General features: G+C 45.5%; 1 protein-coding gene across 5 annotated transcripts in view; it reads right to left on the minus strand.

Moving 5' to 3' along the window:
* Positions 1-9,204: 9,204 nt before the first annotated feature.
* The window catches only part of FOXJ3 (forkhead box J3), a 124,404-nt gene continuing 111,086 nt past the window's right edge, over positions 9,205-22,522 (minus strand). For 4 of the 5 annotated variants that reach the window (XM_069479801.1, XM_069479802.1, XM_069479799.1 and 1 more), the window contains 4 exons: positions 20,653-20,754; positions 19,271-19,462; positions 14,602-14,709; positions 9,205-12,203 (listed from right to left, as the gene is read on the minus strand). In XM_069479801.1, the coding sequence (XP_069335902.1) occupies positions 12,088-12,203; positions 14,602-14,709; positions 19,271-19,462; positions 20,653-20,754 (518 nt within the window). In that variant the 3' untranslated portion in view covers positions 9,205-12,087. The remainder of the gene's footprint in view (positions 12,204-14,601; positions 14,710-19,270; positions 19,463-20,652; positions 20,755-22,522) is intronic. The other variant, XM_069479803.1, reaches the window with a different exon arrangement.

A 22,522-nucleotide genomic window follows, 5' to 3' on the forward strand; every position in this document is an offset into this window, starting at 1 on the left:
TCTTTGTACACTAAGGTGTGTGTATGCTGAGGGGTGTGAGTTTGTGTCTACACCGAGGTGTGTGTGTCTGCGCACACTGAGGTGTGTGTATGTGTGTGCCTGTGTGTGCACAAGTGCCTGCCGAGGTCTGCATGCAGCGCATTCCGTCACATGGTGGCCCAGTTGGCTGGGTGCAGGCTGGGGGTGGCAGCGGAAGGCAGGGACAGGAAGGGGCTGGAGAAGCCACATGGGGCAGGGGCACTCAGGAAAGGAGCAGGGGGCAGGTGGAGTGGGGCCGAGGGGAAGCTAGAGGAACAATTCAGGTGGAAGTTGTGGAGCCTGGGACGGAGAAGCCCAGGAGTGCGGCCGCGTCTGGCGGGGCTGGAGCTGGGTTAAGACCCACAGAAGGTTACAGCACGCGGTGGTTTAAATCAGGACAAGGCTGAAGCAGCAGGTGGGGGTGGGAATTTAAGTGAGGCTTAAGCAGGGGTCCAGGTTCAGATTCAGGCCAAGGAGGGCGTGGAGCTGAGGCCAGAGCTGGGTTTGGTGCAGGTGGGACTGGGTTACTGGAGACTTCATTGCCTGGAGGCTGGTCTGGGCTGGGGCTGCTCCTTGGCAGGACTAGGGTTGCAGCTGATTTGCAGTGGAAGCTGGAGGTGAGGTTGGGGCTGGGTTTATGACTGGGGTTGGGGCTGGGCTTAATTAAGTGTGAGGCTAAAGCTGGGTTGGGATATGACTTAGCATTAAGGATGGGGTCGGGTGGGGCCGCTAGGCTGAAGGAGCCCCTTTCCTGACCCACTTTGGTTTTTTCGTCTTTCCCTTCTTAAGGTGCAGCAGGGTTGAGGCTAAGGGGGGCGGGAGCTTTGGTCCCCAAAGCCTCTTTCTCCTGCAGCTCCTGGCCAGGGCTTTTTTTTTTTTTTTTCCTTTTAAATTAATTTTTTTTAAATTTCAGAGTATTACGGGGGTACAAATGCTTTGGTTACATACATTGCCTTTGCACCGCCTGACAAGTGTGCCCACCCCCCAGTGCACACCGCATCCGTTAGGTGTGGATTTACCCCTCCCCCCCCGCCGCCCGACACCCTAGGAATGTCACTTCCATACGTGCACATTAGTGTCGATCGATTAGTACCAATTTAATGGTGAGTGCATGTGGTGCTTGTTTTTCCATTCTTGTGATGCTTCACTTAGAAGAACGGGCTCCAGCTCCATCCGGGGTAACACAATAGGAAGTTCATCACGTTTTTATGGCTGAGTAGTACTCCACCGTATACATATACCGCATTTTGTTAATCCTCTCATGTACTGATGGGCACTTGGGTTGTTTCCACATCTTTGCGGTTGCGAATTGTGCTGCTGTAAACTACTTCCTGATGTAGGGCAAGGGTGGGAGCCCGGGAGTGACGTCACTCCAGGCAGTGGGAAAGAGGAAGTGGCTCCTAGGCCTTGGCCCTTTGTGTCCTGCCCTGCCCAACCCTGCCTCTGACGTCTACCCTGGGAAATGGGAACCGACTCCCCTCCCCTTGTCCTGCCAAGCCTCCTGCCCGACTGGGGCCCAGACGTGAGTTCAGACCCCTCCGTCCTCTCCAGGTATACGGGACCTCAGCAGCCTGCCCTGAAGCTGCTGGAAGCTGGGTCGTGGGGTCCTCCCAGGACGCCAAGCTTCCTGGGCCCCGGGCCCACACCCAGTCCCCAGGCCTCGGTCCCAGCACCCCCAGCCCCTCATAGTTCCCATGTGGGTGGGAGGGGCGTCTCAGGCTCTTTGGGCTCCCCTCTCCCAGGACCACCTCTTCTGGCAAACTATTGCTCCTGGCATTTTTCCAGGCCACCCCACCTCGACCACCTGGCTGCCCCTGGAAACCCCTCGGCGGCTGCCGGCCGTCAGAGGAAAGGCAGCCTCCCCTCCCTTCACCATAGGCCCCTGCTGAGCCCCCGCCAAGGAAGTGGGCCAGGCAGTGGGGGCCAAGCCTGGGGTGTCGCAGGCCAACGAGCTCGGGCTTTGGGGCCAGGCAGCCTGTGCTCGAACCCAGCTTCGTCGCTGAAAAGCTGCGGGACCTTTCTGAGCCTCAGCGTCTGCGTCTGGACAGTGGAAGCAGTAACGGCTCCACTGCAAGATGTGGATTTTCTAGCGACCTTTCCTGACCAACCCCAGCCCCAGCAAGCCTGGGTTAAGACCGTGTCCCCTCCTCCGTGCTCCCCCAGCCCCGGCAGCTTTCCCGTCACAAAACCTGTCCTGCCGGCCGCCCTGCCGACCGCCCTGCCGATCGTCCTGCCGACTGTCCCCGTGCGCTGCTGGAAGTACTGGTTGAGGCCCCAGGACTCCACAAGGCCTGGCACGGAGTGGGGCCACCGAGTCTATGCGGTAGTGTTTGTGACAGTCATCCCATTAACGGCGGCAGCTAACACGTACCAAGCCTCACTCTGGGCACGCTCGGGGCTAAGCGCTTTACGAGTGTGGAAAACGGACGTTCCCCCCGAAAGCCCAGCCACCCTCACCCCACTGCCAGCTCTGCCCTGCTGTTGGGACAGCCCTCTGGTCTCTGTGAGGGCACTGATGCGACCCCTTTTGGCCAAGAGGTAGCTTAACGCTTGCGTTGAGGTGACCTCACTGTGGCTCCCGTGTGCGCATTAAAGTTGGGTCCACTTCCTGCAGGCCCGAGGCCCAAGCTGACCTCAGCAGGAAGGCCTGGAACAGGGCCCAGGTGGGGGCCTAGAGACTTCAATACCAATCTGTGTAACCTTGAAAGGGGTGTGGCTCACATTTCACAGCCTTCCTATCCTGCTTGTAAACGTGCCTTGGAGGGTATAAAAATCTCTGGTTCCTAAGAGAATCTAGAACTGCCTGAGACATTACAATGCAAGTGACCCTCCTAACAGCTCCGGGAATGTGTAAGAAATAACTGTATAGCCCCATTTTATAGATGGATAAACCGAAGCTTGGGAGCTCAGAGAGGTAAAGAAACCATAACTTTCCCAAGGGTGCATACAGGGCTGCTGTGTTTGGTTGTATGTGTTGTGAACTGCACAAGGGCACCCGGCCAACAGAGAGCATAAGTGTGGACACAAGCATGAGGCTGCCTCAGCCTAGAGGAAAGCGCAATATTTCAGACTCATTGCCAGGTGGACTTGGGGACAGCTGTAGTCACATAGCTACAGATTCCAAAACAGAACCCAGTTCTCTCAAATCCCAAAGAAAAGCCTGAACTTCTATTCAGTTCATCCCATACCTCCAGCACTGTCTTCCTGGCCCCAAACTCCCATCCTTTTTCGCCATCTAGGGAAAGGGAAGAAGAAAGGAGTGGCTACTGAGCCAGACCGTGTGAGGTAGGTCAATGAAGCCTATCTTACAGTGGAGGAAACTGAGGCTCCCAGGACAGTGCTCAATGTCCCGGAGAAAGTGGATGGCTGAGTTGGGATTGGAAGCCTATTGGCTTAAGCCCAAGTCCAGGCTTGGGTGGAGGGATCCCTCCCACCCCCAGGCCCCAGGTGGGCCGGCGCTGTCCCTTGATGCTCCAGGGGTACAGCTGGGGAGTGGACGGAGGGTGTGTCTGGCTGTTTGCTTAGCAGTGTCATCTCACACCCCCGCGGCCTGGCCGCATTCACCATCTGCTCCCTACCCAGCGGGACAGCAGCTGCCGCCTCACCCCCAGCCCCAAGCCTGCTCTGGGCATTGGCCACCAAGACAACCTCCCACAACCTTCCCTGTCCTCAAGGCAAGGAGCACATGTGCCCCACAGAGAGGACCCCCCAGAGCCCACAGGCCAGATGGAGGGCAGGACGTGGCACGGGCTCCCTGGGGCTCTGCAGGGAGCATACTGGGAGCCCTGCGGGAGAGGAACAAGCCTGGAGCTGCAGGTCCTCCTGGGGCCAGGTCAGAGAGTGCGTGTCAGATGACGTGGCATGTGAAGTAGGCCTTGACCAGTGGGAAGTTCTGGCCCCTTGGAGCCGGGAACTGTGAGGCAGAGGCAAGGTGGGTGGGGTGGGTGGAAGCAGAGGGTGTTATGAGCGGGCTGTGGGTGAGCAGCCCAGAGAAGGTGGCTTTAAATACTAGGCTAAGGGGTTTTGCCCTTAACCCAGTGACTGTGGGAGCCATGGAGGTTTCAGAGCAGGGGAGGCCACGATAAGAGCTGTGATTCAGAAAGAGCACCATGGCGTGGGTGTTGACGTGGACTGCCTGGACGTGGTGGCTGCACTAGGCCAGGAGAGAAGGGGTGCATTCCACCTGGGCAGTGCTCCAGGAGGGCAAAGGGTGGATTGGAGGATGGCGTGGGAGGAGAATCAGCTGTCTTGGCAACTTGGCAATGGATGGAGGAGAGGGAGTGAGGGAGACAGGGAAGATCGCTCCTTGGGACCAGTATGTGCCAGGGCCCGTGCTGGCTGCTCTCCACCTACCTTCCCGCTGATGGTCTCAACAACACTTTGAGGTAAGGTGTTCATCCCCACTTCACAGATGAGCAAACTGAGGCTCAGAGAGGGCAGAGTCTTGCCCAAACAGAATTCTAAGTCCTTCTGACTACAGAGTCTGCATTCTTCCCATGGCTTCAAATACTTTGCCAGCCTTTGGGACCTGCAGGGAACACAGCCAACCACGGCTGAGCTATGCGCCAAGGAGCAGCCTCTGATGTGGCAGGAAGCCTCACATGGGCAGGACAGGGCTCCCGGGGGCAGGAGAGGTACATACCTGGGGCCAGTCCAGAGGGATAGACTAGGGAGGAGTAGGTGACAAGGACAAGGCAGGGATGTGATAAGAAGAGGGAAGACTTCATCTGTATCAACCTCGCAGGGCCTAACCCTGACAGTGTCTGTGATCTTGGGTCAATCCCAGGCAAGAGTCTCCCAGGACATGTGTGCTTGGGGGGCAGAGGGGGAGTTGCTAAGTCACCAAATTTGAGTGAGGAGCCATCTCTCTGTCTCCTGTCTGCAGATCATGAGCACACACAGATACACAAAGTCCCAGTCCCAGTCACACGGGCGACACGTCACACCCGCAGCCACAGACACACGATCACACAAGCACACACACACAAGGTCTTGTGCTCACATATGGTCTCACGCACACACGTGCACAGTCACACAAGCTTATGCACGCAGACGTGCTCACACGGAACCAGAGGACTGTTCCAGGAAGGCCTCTGCCTGTGGACGTCACTCGGGCATGGGAAGGGTGAGAAGTGTCCTCAGATGTCTTTATTGCCATTGTCTGGGACGGGAAGTTGCCTCTCTGATCTCTGGGGGCTGCAGTGTGAAAGGGGCGTGTTCACCCTCAGGGACGTCAGCCCAGGCCTGGCTCTGGGGTAGGGTGGGGTGACCCGAGGAAGGTCAAGGGCAACTGGGAAGTGTTGTGGAAGAGCCTCACGGGAAGAGCAGGTGTGACCAAGGCACAGCTGGGTTCCCATCCTCCCGCCAACGTCCCTCACAGGCTGTGGCCTTGAGCAAATCGCTTCACTTCTCTGAGTGGCAATGGCCAGCAGTAAAAGGTAATGACACCGGCCTCACAAGGCAGTTGGGTGTGCTAACTCAGATAACGGCTGTCAAGTGCCGGGCAGGGACCTGGCAAATGGTGGCAATAATCATAATGTTTGTGATGGTCGCGGAGCCAGTGTATGAGTGTGCAGAGACAACAAGGGCTGCTTGGGCTCAGGGGCAGGGCTGGGAGGGCAAGGGTAGACGCCCAGTGACCGCTGCCCTCTCCGCACCTGCCGAAACAATGCCAGTGCCCGGCCTTAGCCGGCCACAGAAGAGAAAGAAACAGCCTCAGGGGACTCAGAGTTTGAGGCTGATGGTGGGGCAGCCTCCCCCCACGCTAACCTTGGAGGCGGGGAGCAGTAGGCACCGGGAGGGCTGGGATCGGGCGGCAGGCTCAGAGGCAGCTCTGGAGTGGGCCCCACCAAAGAGCAGCGGTGTTGACCCCTTGGCCTTCTCCAGCAAGCTGTCATGGGAAAAGAGGGGCCCAGATTCTAAGGGTTGGCTGCTCGAATCCCTGCCACCCAGCTCTGGGGCCGCAGAGAAAGGAGCACAGCCCAAGGGTAGAGGAGACCTGAAACAGGAAAGACACAGCCGGCAGCCGCGCCCTCTGGTGGCCACATGTGCTCACTGCAGCCTCACTGCCGCGCGGCTTCCGCTTTGTTCTAAGGGCCTCATTCTCTGGGCTCAGGGGACAGTGCTCAGGACCCGAGACAGCACAGCGTAGTGAAGATGTTGGAGCTGGACAGCCTAGGTTTGAAGCCCAGCTCTTACTGCCGCTATTACTCTTATTCCTTCATTTCTAGGCTGCATGACTCGGGCAAGTTGATGATAACGCTATCTGCCACACACAGTTGTCTTGGAGAGTAAACAGGATAATCTCTGTCAAGTGCTTGGTTGGGGTAAGTAATATTAAGTAACAAGTACTTAATAGAGGGTGGCTGTCCAATGCTCCTCTTGCGGGGTCAGTGTTGCTTACGGGCACTGCAGGAGAGTTGGGGGTTGAAGGCAGCCCTGATCTGGGGTTGAACTCTGGTTCTGTTGCAGCCAATTACCAAGTTCGTGTTTTGCACATGTTGACTAGTCATAGATATCAGGGGAGGAGCGCAGGAAGCTAAGTTCAAAATTACTTGAAAATCATCCTTTGGGAAGGCACCACTTTGTGGACAAACATGTCTCAATAAGCCCAACATGGCCAGTTTTTCTAGTTCTTGGTTATCATCTTTGAGTGCCAGATGAAGCAGCTGGCTTGAACCCAAGGGCAATTTTGTACAAAACACGTGTTATCTTTATCTGCTGGAATCATACTCAGTGAGGAGATGCTCAAGCAGAGAGGTACCTGGAAGCAAATACCAGTTATAATCTCAGATTCGAATCTTCCATCTCACACTTACTCAGGGGCACATGTCCATCACAAATGGATACTCCACTATAACATTATTTAAAATTTCCCTTCTTCCTTTTTGGCCAAATGTGCATGAATTTGCATACTTTGACTGAATGCACTCATGATGCAACTCCATTGTGCCTTACCTCTCCAAAGCTGTTTCCTCTTTTGTAAAATGAAGCACTAACAGTACTACATCATCAAGTTATTGTGTAGCTCACATAAGACAACGTGTGTAGGGATTTTAAATTGCTGCCAGGTGAATGACATTCTTCATTCCCCTTCCTCAAATTCTCTAACTAGCTGTGACTTTGAACAAGTTGCTTCCCTCTCTGGGTCCCGATGTTCTCAACAACAAAATGCAGGGGTTGTATTAGATGATTCCTAAGGTGCTTTCTAGCTTGAAGCTTTTAGGATAGCTCTGTGATTGCAGGGCATTTGGATGCAGTCAAGCCTTCAATGAATGAAAACTGATGCTTCCATGGTTTCTCCTTGACTGCTTTACCCAGCTGATGAGGGTCCCATCTATGAAAAGCAGCACTTCGCACACTGTGACACATTACAGCCTTGAGACTTAAACATGCATCTTAATGATCTTACTTTTTTCATTTGATCAGCAGAAGTGCAGTTCAACAGTATCTGAATCAGCAAAAGGTGACCATCTGACTATGCCCCCACTACAGTCCTTTAGAGACACCGTTAATGACCAAAACTTAACTATGATGGGCGTAAAGCACAGCCCTCCCTTCAAAGGACACACACAGTGGGTGGACGATCACTATCCCTGGCTTTGGGAAAATTCCTCTTTTTAGAAAACAGTGGGGTAAAAGGAAATGAGCTCTGAAGTCGGGCCTAGACTGAATTATCCCAGATCCTCTACTAGCTGTGAGAGTTTAGGCAAGTTAACCTTTCTGAGCCTGTTTCCCTATCTGTAAAATTGTCATAAACAGACGTGTTAGTCCATTTTGCGTTAGTGTTAGTCCATTTTATATTCCTATAAAGGAGTATGAGGCTGGGTAACTTATAAAGAAATGAGGTTTATTTGGCTCACAGTTCTGCAGACTTTACGAGAAGCATAGCACCAGCATCTGCTTCCAGTGAGGGCTTCAAGCAGCTTCCAATCAAGGGAAAAGGCAGAGGGGGAGCAGGCATGTCACATGGAGAGAGGGAGAGAAGAGAGAGATAAAAATGGAAATATCTCCTCCTGTCTGTCTAGGGCCCTTTGAAGATTCAACTTAATAGCCCATACCCATGCCAAGGCTTTCCTAAGAAAGCTTTGCTAAGAAACCACTGCCCCAATGCCTAGCATCTTGCCTCGCCTGGGCATACATTCAGAGTAGCCTCTCTGGGCAGTTTCTCTGGGCTGAGATTTGCTACCTGTCCTGGGCAAGTCTGTGCCCCCTAACAGCAGGAACAGTAGTTTCTTTATCTCTGGATTTCTCATGGGAGGGCTTTACAGAGTATGTGCTTAGCAATTAAAAAAAAAAAAAAAAAAAGGTCCACTTTAACCTTTTGGAAATAGCTCTCTGGGAAGGCAGTGCTGGGGACAAGACCGGGGACAAGGGTAGGGGAAGAGAAGATCGTGTAAAAGAACATGACGCTTGGAGCAAATGACCTGAACTCAAACCTCAGCTGTCACCTACCAACCAAAGGATCTAGTCACTATACCTCTATCTCAGCTGTTCCCATGCCTGTAAAATGAGGACTACAACATCTACTTAGCGCAGCACCTGCTACCTACTGAGAACCAGTACGCTTTATGTCCCAGGTGCTGTTCTAAATGTTTAACACATTGACTGCCACACTAGAAGAAAAAATTTTTTCCTTGGGGCCACAGTGTTTTATTACAAAAATAGAATAAAAACTTCAAAAACAGAATGATCCTTTCTAATTTAATGAAAAATTTGTCATTTTTTACTGTTTTCTGTGAGTTATATGCAACCTGACAAGTAGTTCACGTGGCTCCCGAGGTGAAGAGATGTGCCATGCTTCACGAGGCCCTGGGCCCAAAACTAGCATGAGTTAAATACCGCTCACATGGCAGTTAATGTGTTCGAGATGCTGGTTTCCGTAATCCCACTGTAACTCTGGGAGGCAGGTGTTATCCTCATTGCATAGGCACGGAGAATGACGCTCGGTGAACTGAAGTAACTTCCCCAAGTTCACAGAGCTAGTGAGGTGCCCAATAACTGGCAGCAATTACAGTCTGAGGCAGCAATGCATAGGACACAATCTCCGAGACCGCAAGGGCTCAGGGGTCCTGGTTGTGGGGTTTCTGCATCTAGACTAGGCTCCAGTCCTACTCCTTCAATTGCAGCGAATGACACAGACCAATCAGTGTGATAAATAGAGTTAACATAGTATTTTTATTTTAAGTGCCATTCATGCATATCAGTTCTGGCAGCAACAATCCTAATGACACTTGGAATATTTCTTTACAGCACTAAACAGTTACAAAGAATGGGTGCCGTTCATCATAGAGGCAAAATATGAAATCGTGCAATAGCAAAACTGTAGAAACATTAAAACACTGACTGTCCAACAGCAGTACGGAGAGCAGGTTGTGTTTACACAAAAAGCTAATGCATTTTCATCACATATATACAATATAGATATGTACACATCACCCTCTGAATGAACAATATCAAAATACTCTATTCCATTTGAAATTATCCCCGGATTGATTCCCTCCCACTTCAAAGGACATCTGAGAGACATGTATTTACAAGCACACACATGAATACATTTACATTTCAAAAACTGCCACAAATGCCAGTCGGATTATTCTCCTGGACAGAGTGCCCCCATTTGATTACATGCATTTATTATTCTTTCCCCCAAAAGTCTTGAGTGAATTTAAGCCCAAGACAGAATTTGCTCTGCATTAATAACTACCAAGTGAAATGGCCACTAGAGGAACTCTCTGCACCTCACCAGGCAGCCCTGTCTGGCCAGGGCCCACAGAACAGGCCTGTCCCGGGCTCCTGGGCCACCTGGATCACAGGAGAGTAGGATGGGTCTGGGTGAAGGCTTTGCCTCCAGGGTCACTCTTGGTAAGTTTAAATTCTCATAAAAATATTGATCACTGCAAATCGGTAAATGATTGCCAAATGGGAAATTAGCTTCATACAATTTGTAAAATCATCATCAGTGGCTCTACCCAAATCACTCAGTATAAGAGACCGCATTGCAATATCCAAATTGTTTAAAGTGCACATTGCTACCCAAGCAATTTAAATAGTTTCAAAACAGCTATTTTGGTGTCTAGAAAACAGTGACTTGAGCAGACTATTGAAAATTGCCCCCTTTTTTTCAAGTTTTCACTCTGCAAGCTGCCATCTCATCTTGCCTCTGATCCTTCTAAGAGGGGCCAGTTGGCTGCCTTTCCAGAATCCTCTGATTTTCGTTGATCCAAGGGGCTGGAACTGAGCTTCCTTTTTCATGCCAAGTAGGATCCAAACAACAGAGAAACATAAAGCTCTTCCTTTCTCCCCAACCTCACCAGCCCTTAACCATGGCTGGCTTCCCAGTGATTCATTCAAGGCAACACTCCATTAAAAAAAATACACACTCACAAACACACATTCACACTATCTCTTGCACACACACACACACGCGCACGCGCATGCACACATGTGCGTGCACACGCACAAAAAGATGTTTGTTTAGTTCAAGTAGAGAGTACTCAACCATAGAATCACTAAGGCTAATTAAAGTGATTTAGCATGGCTGACAGAGACCAGAGATGCTACAAAGCAACCAGTGAGCAGTTATTACTCCTTGATTTGATGTAACATATCTCCCCATTAGAATTGATAGAATTTTCTGTCTAAACCAATTCAAATTCTATTCATTAAAAAGCATCTCATTTCTTCTAGTTTTATTATAAAACTAAGACAATCAATCCATGCAAAGTAACTGTGATATATGAAACAAAACAAACAACTTTTAATAAAAACCCCTAAAAGGCGAGCTCCATTTCAAAGAGAGTGACCAAATGTCATGCATACACAGACACACAGGACAACAGAAACAACAGACCACATAATATCTGCAATGAAGACTGAAGCCGATAAAATCCACGTGTGGCTCTATCCTCCTTTAAGTGCTACCTACATGAAAAGAATGAGTGGGGAAACTTGCTTTATAAACACTGCCCTGCTGTTCTGTTGCCCAAATGGAATCTGATTCAAATTCCACAAAATCCTATTTAAATAATAAGTCTCAATCAACAGGAATGCTAAGATACAGAAGTATACTCACATGGTAAAAGGTGTGATGACAGAGAATGACACAATAACCCTCTGATTGTCTTGTCTGTAAACTCTTATCAAGAAAAGTAATTCTGTGCTTTCAGACACATTTCTCCTTAATGAACCCAATAGGAGCTGAGCATTCACATAAGGTAGCAATAAATATTAAAATGACACTTTTGAATAATAAATACATAAGAGAACATGGAAGCATTGATTTGTTTAAAGAGCCAAGCAAGACCCAGCTTCTAATCCATCAACAAATTTTAGAGCTGTTATAATGCAGATTTAGAAAAACAGACATTGACAAGGTACAACATATACTCTATAATCCCCCAAGCATCAAAATAAATTTGGTCAGTTCTCTATGCTGCTCAGGAACAACATGCCCCTTTGGATTGTTTGGAGAGTTTCAAACTCTGGGTTCCTTGACTTACTGGGTAGAACTCATTACCCACATTTCTGAGAAAGATTAAATAAGGGGAACTGGGCTTTGGAAAAATCTATTTCCATTCAGTTCCCTACATGGGTTAAAAGCATCCTGCAGAAAATAGCCTAACAAGGAATAAAAACTGACAAAAACTTTCTTTTCAAGACATAATAATCCAATTAGAAAAATCGAAGCCTTTCAGTAATTTTTGTACATATATTTACACATATGTATCTATAAACTGCTTGCAGCAAAATAGGCTCTGTCTGAAAAATCAGTCTGGCACTTGTGGTTAACATCAAACTGACACAAATATGCAAAAAGCCGTCCAAATCACACAACAGTTAGGAGCTACATAGGGCAGCTGGCAGGGAGACAAACATGTAGTACTTGTTTGGATCAGATAAAAGCAGTAGGTTATCCAGCTAAAATCTTTTTGATTGTCTTCAAAAGAAATTTTGATAACATTGGTAAAGTGATTAGCAAGTTTGTTTTCTCAACTGGATTCTCTTAACCCTTTCCCTTCACTGCACAGAAAGGTAACATTGGGGTTTGATGCCTTGCAGAAATAAGCCCTACACAATTGAATCCCAATCAAAGTCATCTTGGATGTCATCTGGAGGCAGGGAACGCCGCATCTGGAAGGCTTGGGAAGGCATCATGTGCTGCTGGTTCATGGCTCCGTGATGGCCTGGGAGGAAGGAGGCAGTGTTAGTAGTGACTTGAGTACAACAGAAAGGAAGAATAAACCAACCCCTACTGAGCACTTCCTATGTGCCAGGCACTGAGCACACATTATCTCACTAATCCACCCATAAGCCTTCAAGCAAGTGCCTCTTATGATCCTCATTTTATAGGTAAGGGAGATGGAGATAGGCTTTAAGAGAATGAGCAAGTTATCCAAAGTCACATATCGCGTAGAGGGCAAAGTCAAGTCAGTTCACTTGACTCCAAAACCCACACTCTCTTCCATACCAGGCTGCAGTGAGGAAGGCATAAGAAAAGTGCTGATGCAACCATTTCTCTGTCAGTCTGTTCTGCTCCAATACATGTTTCAATAACATGAACTGGCTCACATAAGAATGGTAAACAGGAGAATGATGGCAGTATCCCAAAGAAGTCACACAGGGTCATACTGAATTTTCCCTAGCAAGTTAATTTCTGTGCCACCAAGTAACAGCAAGTGAGAACACCAACACAGGGAACACAGTAAACCATGGAGAAACACAGCTGAGTGCACAATGCACACCCTCCCCATGCTCTTCTTCTTGCATCAGTTTGGCTATGTGCTGTTTGTGCTCCCCGACAGCTTTTTCCTTTCTTCCCTCCTTCCTTTCATTATTAATTAATTAATTAATTAATTAATGAGACAGGGTCTCACTCTGTCACCCAGGCTGGAGTGCAGTGGCCTGATCACACCTCAACGCAACCTTGAACTCCTGGGCTCAAGGGATCCTCCCACCTCAGCCTCCCCTAGGACTACAGGCAGCTGCCACCCCAACCTAGCTAATTGTTTTATTATTTTTTGTAGAAATGGGTCTCACTATGTTGCCAGGTTGGTCTCAAACTCCTGGGCTCAAGTGATCCTCCCACCTTGTCCTCCCAAAGCACTGGGATTACAGGCGTGAGACACTGTGTCCAGCCTGTGCCCCCCAATTTTGATGCATTATGCCCATGTCTCCTTATCTTGACAGACCCCCTTCTAAGTCAACTTCACTTTTTTTTAGAGACTGATATTTACTTGTAGAATTCATTCTTTTATTAGGAATGAAGCATATCCTTTTAAATGTTGTGGAATTTTTTACTGGATTATTATTGTTTTGTTAGTACTCTGATCACAAAATTTCAAGTAGTCTGCTGCTAATATTATTTTTCTCATAAGCCCTAAAATATTTTATTATACAATTTTATAAAATGCTAAGGTTTTTGGTATATCACAGTATGACAGAAATGCAGTATTTCTTTGATTTATTTAACAAAAACTTACAAATTTCATACTGTGGGTCAGGCGCTAATTTATATGATTTACATATAATCCCAACAGTCCTAGGTGTCAGGTAGTATTATTTGTCCCCTTTTATAGACAGGGAAGCTGAGGTAGGAGGGTTAGGCAGCTTGCCCAACATCACACAGCCATTAAAGTGGCAAAGCGCCAGGATTCAAATGCTGGCAATCTGGCTCCCGAGTCTTAACTTACCGGGCTACCTACAAATTACTAGTGAGCACTCACAACAGGTTACATTCCTTCCCCTTTAGCAATGGACATGCCACTTGGTCCTAACCCCTCCTTCACTACTGTCTGCACACAGTTCTTTCAGAGTTTTAAACTCACACCCACCCCCCCATTTCTTTTTGTCTTTTCCTCAGCCCAAGTAAAGGGTTGTGTGGTATGTGAGAAAAACAATGGACTTTGAATACAGACACTAGAGTTCGAGTCTTGCTTTACCTACTTTCCAAACTGGGTGACCTGAGCAAGATATCTCTCCTTCTGAGCCTCCATTTCCTCACATAGGTGATCCCCCTAAGACCCTTTTCCAACTCTAACAATATGCCCTATTCCCCTGGCTAAATGCAACTTATCTTACATTTAGGAACCTAGGGGTAAAGTATATGAAGTAGTAACTCCCAAAACTTACCTCCTCTATAAGGTACTTCCCTGGAAACTATAGCTGGGAGAACTCCAATAGAATGAATGGAGCAGAATCTACAGAAGCTAATCAAAGTAGGTTCCTTAAAAAGTCCTATCAAAGTCAAATATCCTCAAAAATACCTAAGACCTTAAGACAGCTCTATGTCCCTAGACCTCTTAGAAAGGTAGCACAATAATTAGAATAAGAGCATCCTGGGCTAAAAGGGACTTCAGGTCCTACAGTCTAAATACCAACTAATGCTTGAATCCCTTCACTCAGAACTGGTATCAAGTGGCTGTCCAGATTCTGCACCCCAGACACCCTTAACAGGGAGTTAGTTCTCTCCTTCCTGAGGTAGCCTCATTCATTGTTGGGACAGATGAAGTTTTTCATATTAAATTCTGTATACCAACTGCAACACACACACACATACACACACACACGGACACACATAGTTACCTGCCATAGTTGTTCCTGGAGTGCTGAGTGCCTGTGGGATATGAGGATAACCAGGGGGTGGCATCACTGAAGGAGGGAGATTTTGCCTAGAATCTATGTACAAATTTCCTAATCAGATTAAAAAGCAGAGAGAGGGAAAATATGTTACCATAAGCAAAACAAGTTGAACATTAAAATCTTAACAGAATTGTTATCTAAAAGTAAATTAAGCATGTACGCTGAGGAGAAAGAAGGAAGGAAAAATTATACCTTCAGACACTAAAACTCTGCCAAAATGTGGTGCTGGCCTCTTGCACAGAGTGCCAGGCTGACTGTGAGCACACTGGTACTAATTCTGGTGCTGCCACTAAGTGTAAGCTCACAGCATGTCTACTATTGTTGTCATATACCTCGCTAAGTTCAAAAGTATTTTCATATCCATTACTTCATCGGATCCTCTCATGAAGCCCACAAGGAAGGCAAGACAGGAATTATTATCCCCATTTTACAGATGATGCAACTGAAATTCAGAAAGGCTAACCTGACTTGCCCAAAGACACATTAGTTTGACAGGGTGAGGACTAGAATCCAGATCTCCTAACTCATGGGCTCTTTCTACATCATCTATTTCTCTATTGCCCTGATTTTCTCACCCTCAAAGCAGGTCTAACCACGTGGGCCCTCGATGATTAACAAAGTGACTGGGAGGCACAAAGTAACAGTAGAGATCTGTACAAGGTAAAAGAGCTACACCAAGCAAAGGTGATTAAAAATGTATTATTTTGTAGTGAGGAGGTGGGAAACACAGATCTCATTCAAATGGTATTTCAGAAGGTCCTTAATATTAGTCTGATGGGCTTTCCTTTGTTAAAAAAAAAAAACAAAAAACCCAGAAGGTCCTTAGTATTTATTAACAGGAGCCATCAATTCCAACACCTCTAAAATGTCAATTATGTTGCATCATAATGTAAAATAGGGAAGAAAAAAACATCATGACCACTGCCCCAATAACTCATGGGGAAGGACCGTAAAACTGGTTCAAATTGTAAGGAACATCTGGGATTTTGGAAAGGCTATTACTCTAAGGTTTTCTAGTTTTTTGCACAGATTACACTTGAATTCTAGCAATACTGTAATAAAACTAAAACACAGCAACCATTTTCCCAGAGGAAACTTAGAACAGGAAGAAAAATCTTCCCCTTTGAAGTCAGGACATTCTGTACTTGGTCCCTTCCAAGTTTTCACCTGCTCATGGAAAGCCAGACTGGTCCAGACTTGAGCTGGCCTCAGAGATGATCTACTCCAACCCTCCCTCTGTCCATGTAGACAGGGAAATAAGACCAGAGAGGAAATGAGACAGAACCACGCACAGAAGCCAAGACTTCTGACCCCCAGTCACAGCCTCCCAAGATAACATGCCTTTTTATAGTAAAGTTTACAGTCAGAACTGAACTCTTTGACCAACTAACCATATTGATGATTTAGGAAGAAAAGAGAGGAGAAAAGTTGTACTAAGCTACTGCTCTAATATTCTTGTGGGGATAACAATCCTGTCCCCATGTGCTGATGGGCCTCCGCATGCATGGCTAGTGCACTTCCAAAAGACTACACCAGGCCGGAGGGGCCATAACATTCAGAGTAATATGGTCACTGATACACCAACAACTTCCCAGCCTCTTTCCTACAAAATCTCAACTTTCATTCTACACAACCTTAGAGTTCAAGTCACAATCAAAAGATATAACTGACTTTTATTGGGGATTAATCTTTTTTTATATTTCTTTTTTCATTTCTCTTTTATGGCTTAGTAATTCTTACCTTTTAAAGGAAGAGGGGGTAGGAATTAGAGAAGGATTACAGGAATAAACAGATATCTACATTAAAAAGACTTAACTCTTTGAAATTCTGTCACATTCCTAGCAGTTTTATTTTCATACAGAAATTCCTATTAGTTCTCATTTTTTCCCCATGTTCTCAATATAAAGTCTGAGAGTGGCTGCTTGGACTTCCTATGCAAGAAATTAGCTTCCAGTGCAGTTTCCAAAGGTTTTTGAGATCCTATAACATTTAAAATATAGTCATGAGAATTAAAAACCTAATCATACAATTTATTTATTGAAAGCAGACTCTCTTCATCCAATAAGTATTTATGTATGAGGAATATAGCTCTATGTACCAGGGATCTAGCAATGAAAAAACAAACTCTCTGCTTTTTTGGCACATATTCTTGGGGAGGCAGGACAGGAGCAAAGAAAGTAATTTAAATAGCATGTTAACACGCTATGGAGAAAAATAAAGCAAAGGAAGGAGACAATGAGTGCTGGGCTTTGGGTATATAGGATGGTCAAGGAAGGCATCCTTTGAGCAGGTATTTTTTGAGAAACAAAACTTGAAAGAGATGAAGATATGCATCATGGGTCCATCTGGGAAAAGACCACTCCAGACAGAGGAAACTGCAAGTACACGGCCTGGGTAAGTGGTGCGTGCCACCCAGTATATTTGAAAAACAGCAGAGAGACTGGCAGTATTAGAGCATGGGGGTGGAGGAAGGCGGGGCAGGAGACAGGGTCATAAATAATGAGGATTAAGCTCCTATCTCTGAATTCTCCTTGCGCTTACACCCTCTGGTAGAAGGTAGAAGTGTAGCCCTCAATATACTGTACTTCTTGATGGACCTGTCTCACCCATCAGGCTGTGAGCTCTTTGAGACAGGGGCTATTCTAGAGTCATTAGTCTATTCCTAATGCCCAATACATAGCCAGGCACAGAAATGGTATAAATGTCTGCTGAGTGAATGCACACCTACCTATATTTAAAGACCTTTAAAGAGAACATCAAATAAGAATAGCATAGCTAGAAGACTTAAATTGTAAACACAGGTAAAATGATTTTATCTGTGAGAGAGTAAAATCACAGGTGAGAGATTATGTTCTGTAACATCCTTCTCTCCTTCCCTCTTCCACACTAACATACTACACCACTAATTTCTGGAGGCTCTAAGGAGCTCAAAGAGGTGTTCGCCAAAACGAGGGAGCCTTAGAAATAAGAATGACAGGAAAGGTTTGAAGGATATGGAGAGGCTATATACTGGGAGTCAACACCTGTACCCAAATAAACTTTATAATTTTGGGCAAGATACTTTCTTTCCTGTATCACAATTTCCTTAACTGTTAAATAAAAGGATAAAATTAACAGCTCTCTGAAGTCCCCTCTTGTACTACATTTCTAAGAAAATGTGGCAAAGAATTACTGGGGTGTAGAGATGAGGGAAGTGAGATATCTGAATGGATTTAATGTATAAGGATGTAAGAAAGAGAAAAAAAGAATGACAGAAAAAGGAACTTAAAACAAGCAGCAGCAGGGTGGACATGTAAGAAATAATCTGAATATCTGTAAACAGACATCAGTGGGCATGAGGTGATGGACACATGGAGCAACAGAATTGTGTTGTCAGAGGCGTGGCTTGGCAGGCCAGGCCTGGCTCAAGTGCCTTTAAGTCAGAAGGAAAGGATGAAAGGGAACAGTGAAAGTTGGAAGAGTTGAATAAACACTAAAGAAAAACTATAGTTCTTCTACCTTTGATAGGCTGTGACTAGAGTACCCTGAGAAGGCAGTTGTGGGAACCCTTGAGAGAAGGAGGGCCCTGGCAATATAAAGGAAAGAGGACAGAAAAATTAACAGAATCACAGAACACCAGAACCAAATAATCAAGGTCAAATGACCATAGACGTCTAGGAACAAAGAGCTTTAAGAAAATAACTCAGGCTCTCAGTCCATAGAGAATCTAGAAGGGGTACTTGGCCACTCTGACAGGGACAACAGCAGATGGACAGTGCTTTTTCCATGACCAAACTACCAAGTTCCAAGACCAAACAAAAGGTACACAACAGAGCTTTCTTAGGTTTAGGTCACAAAATTGAAATTAAGATTTCACGAAAAGAGATTCACAGCCAGACTGATGATCTTGAGAATGCAGGTGGACAAAAGATATGAAGTAAGATAGGATAATGGTTAAAGGAAGCCACTCAGGATAGAGAAGAGACACACAGTAAAGTAGTACACTTGGAGATAAGAGAAGGCAAGGAATTAAAATGAAGAGAGAAATAACTTGGATATGAAATTCCTACAGAAAAATGCGGGCACTGCAATCAGAGTAGAAGACATGGCTACAAGGGTAAAGAGTAGAGAAAGAAAGTGAGATAAAAAATACACAGCAAATATTTTGGGTCTACATAAAATATCAGTGAGACTATTTACCATATGTCTACTCTTCAAGTAAACTTTGAACTTTGTTGAATTTTGTTTAGCATTCTTAGAAGACAGACAATACATTTTGATTTCCGTTTCAAATCTACAAATTTAAGCTGATATAACTTCCTATGTCCTTATAAAAACATAAATATCTTTAAGACATTAAATTGTTGTTTGGTAACTTAATAAAAGGTTAAAGATCACAAAGGGAAGTTGGTTGTAAATAATAAAACAATCATATAAATCACAACAGAAAAACAGTCTATGTCAATTTTTCTAAGTGACACCATAAATTATTTGCTTTCATTCATTTCTTACAAATAAATAAGATGTAAATGGATCACTGTCACCATAACTGACATATCAAGTTGCCTCAGACAGTTACTAAATTTCATATGAAAGAGAAAAGAGAAAATCAAGATGATAACTAAGCATATACCTGTTCCAATGTGTTGGGAAGGTTTGGTTGGATGCATGGCACCATGACAAACATTTTGCTGAACATTACTCTGTGAGTGAATAAGGCCAGTTTGTGTAAAGAACTGATTAAGAGAAGAACAGAGATCAGCAAACTGAACCTGATCTAAAGACCAGTTCTTGAGATCTGCCTGTCTCATACTCTCCATCAGACCTATGAGGAAAGCATTAGAAACATAGTTAGTATAATTCTGCGAATACTGCAAGGAAAATAGCAAGATGTAATTTTTTTCAGCCCTCACAATTTTCACTGGCTCATTCTGAATTACAGTAGTGATTTTGCCCATGCAATGAAGAATGATGTTTTAAAATTATTCAAAGCTTAATTCTTTTAAATGTGGCCAAATTTCTTTCAGAACTCTTGTCTGTGACCCTCTGCGATGTCAACTGGCCAAAACTCTTTATTAGGAGTTTTACAAAGTGTTGGGGGTTTGAGGGGGGGCAGTTGTTTGTTTGTTTTTAGGAGGCAGAGGTGCAGCAGGGTAGAGTGGGACAGGGTGACCTGTAGAGAAAGCAGGCTCAGGACTTAGCACCTACTACTCACTCAACCCCCACAGGTCAAGAGGGTGGTGACAGAGGGGCAGATTGGGAAGGAGATGGGTACAGAGATTTGGGGACTCAGAACAGAGGGCAGAAAAGATGCAAAGAATTGCTGGAGGCTGTGGCACCCTGCCCTGGCAGCCCAGGCCAGCCCAGAGGGTAAAAGCACCATCTTAATTCCATCCTAGTAGGGAAGCATGTTTAACAAAAGATCAATTTTCAAACTGGGAGGCCTCACAGCCAGTTAAAGGTAAAGCCCTCTGACTCTGAAACCACAAGAGTTTAATCACTCCTCTGGCCCCCCCAACCCATAACCACTGCCCCAACTCTGCACCAAAGCAGAAAGTCGAAAGGGCCACGGAACACGGGTGTGGAGTGGTGAGTGGTGGTGGTGGTTGTTACTGAGGCCCAGAGAGAGAAATAATAGTAGACAAATACTTGGATTTAGTTTAGGGGAGGCCACCTCAAACATTTCTAGCTACTTTCCTAAACCAGCCCTCATCCCCGGATCGGGGAGAAAGATGCCAACCAAGGGGCTCAGGAGAAAATGCCAACCACCATGCAGGGTCAATGTGGGCACCTCCATCTAGGCTTCCACAAGCAGCGCAGCCTCCTCCTACAAGAAGTCTCACCTGAGCTCTAGAGCTACCTACAGCATTACTCCGCAAACTATGTTTCTAAGCATCCTACCAACTCCAAAAGAAACTACGTAACGATATGTTTATTTCTACAAAGAAACTTATCTACCAGAGAAAAGAGGATCATTGTGTATCTGGTTATATGTCAAAAGGAACCAATACTCACCTTGAAACTGTGAAAGGTCTACATCTGACCAATTAACACTGCTGGCAATTCGACAACTTTCTTTTAGCATATCAAGTGTTGCATACCAATCATTTGAAACACCTGTAAAAATAACAGTGACAGTACTTTAATTCTTGGCTCATGAAAGGGTGAAATGTATGTTAAGGGAAGACAATGAGCTGGCCTGATTCCTGACATTGGCTGATCCTTGTCCAGCCTTACAGGGGAAGTAGTACCAAGTATATCATGTGTTGGGGCAATCTTCTCTGAGACAGGCAGAAGGGTATTATTTCTCTCCATATTACAAATAAAAGAAACTGAACCCAGAGAGGTGGTATAACTTAGCAAGGTCACCCTGATGAACCTAAGCCTTGAGTCCAGGTCTTCTATAACCTCTTGTCTAGCAGCTTGCAAATTGCCACATCACCTAATAATGTCAAACTGATACTGCTATTTACATTTGTATAGTACAAATAAATGAGCAGGCAGGAAAAGTCATGCAAATCAGTATATTTCCCCCTATACAAAGTTCATTTTCCTGTCTTATGACCTTAAAAGACATGCTCTTCATAAATTATAGAGACAAGTTCACATTTAGAAGCAATGCACAGTATAATTTAATGCACTAAATTAAGGGATGTAAATTAGATCATATAATAAGATGCTCCTTACAAGGATGCCCCTTAGAAGGCAACCTTAGAAGAGAGAAATTTAACACAGACCTCCTGCCAAAGTAGTGAAGAAGAGGGCTGAGACATCTGTAAGAAATATTGATGAATCCGGGTCAGGGAATTTCTAGTCAGGAATGGTATCATCTGATGTGACATCATCATCAGAATTTAAGATTTCCACAGTCTGTATATAAGCAAAGTGGTCACCAGTCAGGGGCCACAGGGCAAGAGTTGCCCTCAATGAGACAGCGCTGAATGGAGGAAGAAAATCCTCTATTCAGCAAATGCTGCCAAGTTGCTGTTTGTAGGATCACCCCTGGATGGATGAAGGTAAAAAGTAAAAAAAGGGGTTTTTGCTACATCGCAGATAACTCTCAGCTGTATCAACTACTGGCTACTTGATTTATAAAAGTCTGCCAATTGTAGGTTTTTTAAATAAAAACTTAACTAGAGACAAAATGACCCTGCCCTCAACCAACTCACAATTTAGGAAGAAATTTGTTGGGGGTAGGGGGATGGATGTCAAACCAATGCCCCAAACAAGCCACAAACATGCAAGTCTACCAGACTCAGATCCTCTAGTACAGGAAGAACTTCATAGATAAGGAAACTAAGGTTCAAATTATATGACTAAGGTCACCTTAATCATATTTTAGGTAACAAAATAGTCAAAGCAGTATTAGAATCTAGATCTCCTGAGGTAAACACAACTCAGGTAGTCAAAGGCCCAGGGTAGTACATGGAATTATGCCAAGGAACTAGGGCACTCTCGTCACAACTAATTTTTTGTTGTTGTTGGGGGCAGGTAGGAGTGTAAGGAGGCTCCGTTAATAAATGCTTACTTGGCCAACAAAAATAAAGCAAACTGCAGAGAGTAGGTGAATAAATCCTACCTACTCAGTTAGTGTCTGCTAATTTTAGTCCTTTTAGAATAACTGGTGTTACAAGCTTCAAAGTCAGGATATAAATCTCAGTTCTACCACTTATTAGAGTGATCTTGAGCAAATTGCTCAAGTTCTTTGAGCTGTACTTTTCCTATCTATAAAATGTGATAATTTATACTTGATTTGGGAGGATAATGAGATAAAATATCTAAATTGCCTAGTATATAACAGGCACTCAAACTTCTATTCCTTCCATTCCTTCCCTGTTCCCTCCATTTTTCCCAGTTAAAGACAACCTGCTTAGTGTCAATAAAT

Source organism: Eulemur rufifrons, chromosome 8 (assembly GCF_041146395.1).
Source record: "Eulemur rufifrons isolate Redbay chromosome 8, OSU_ERuf_1, whole genome shotgun sequence".
Taxonomy (NCBI): domain Eukaryota; kingdom Metazoa; phylum Chordata; class Mammalia; order Primates; family Lemuridae; genus Eulemur; species Eulemur rufifrons.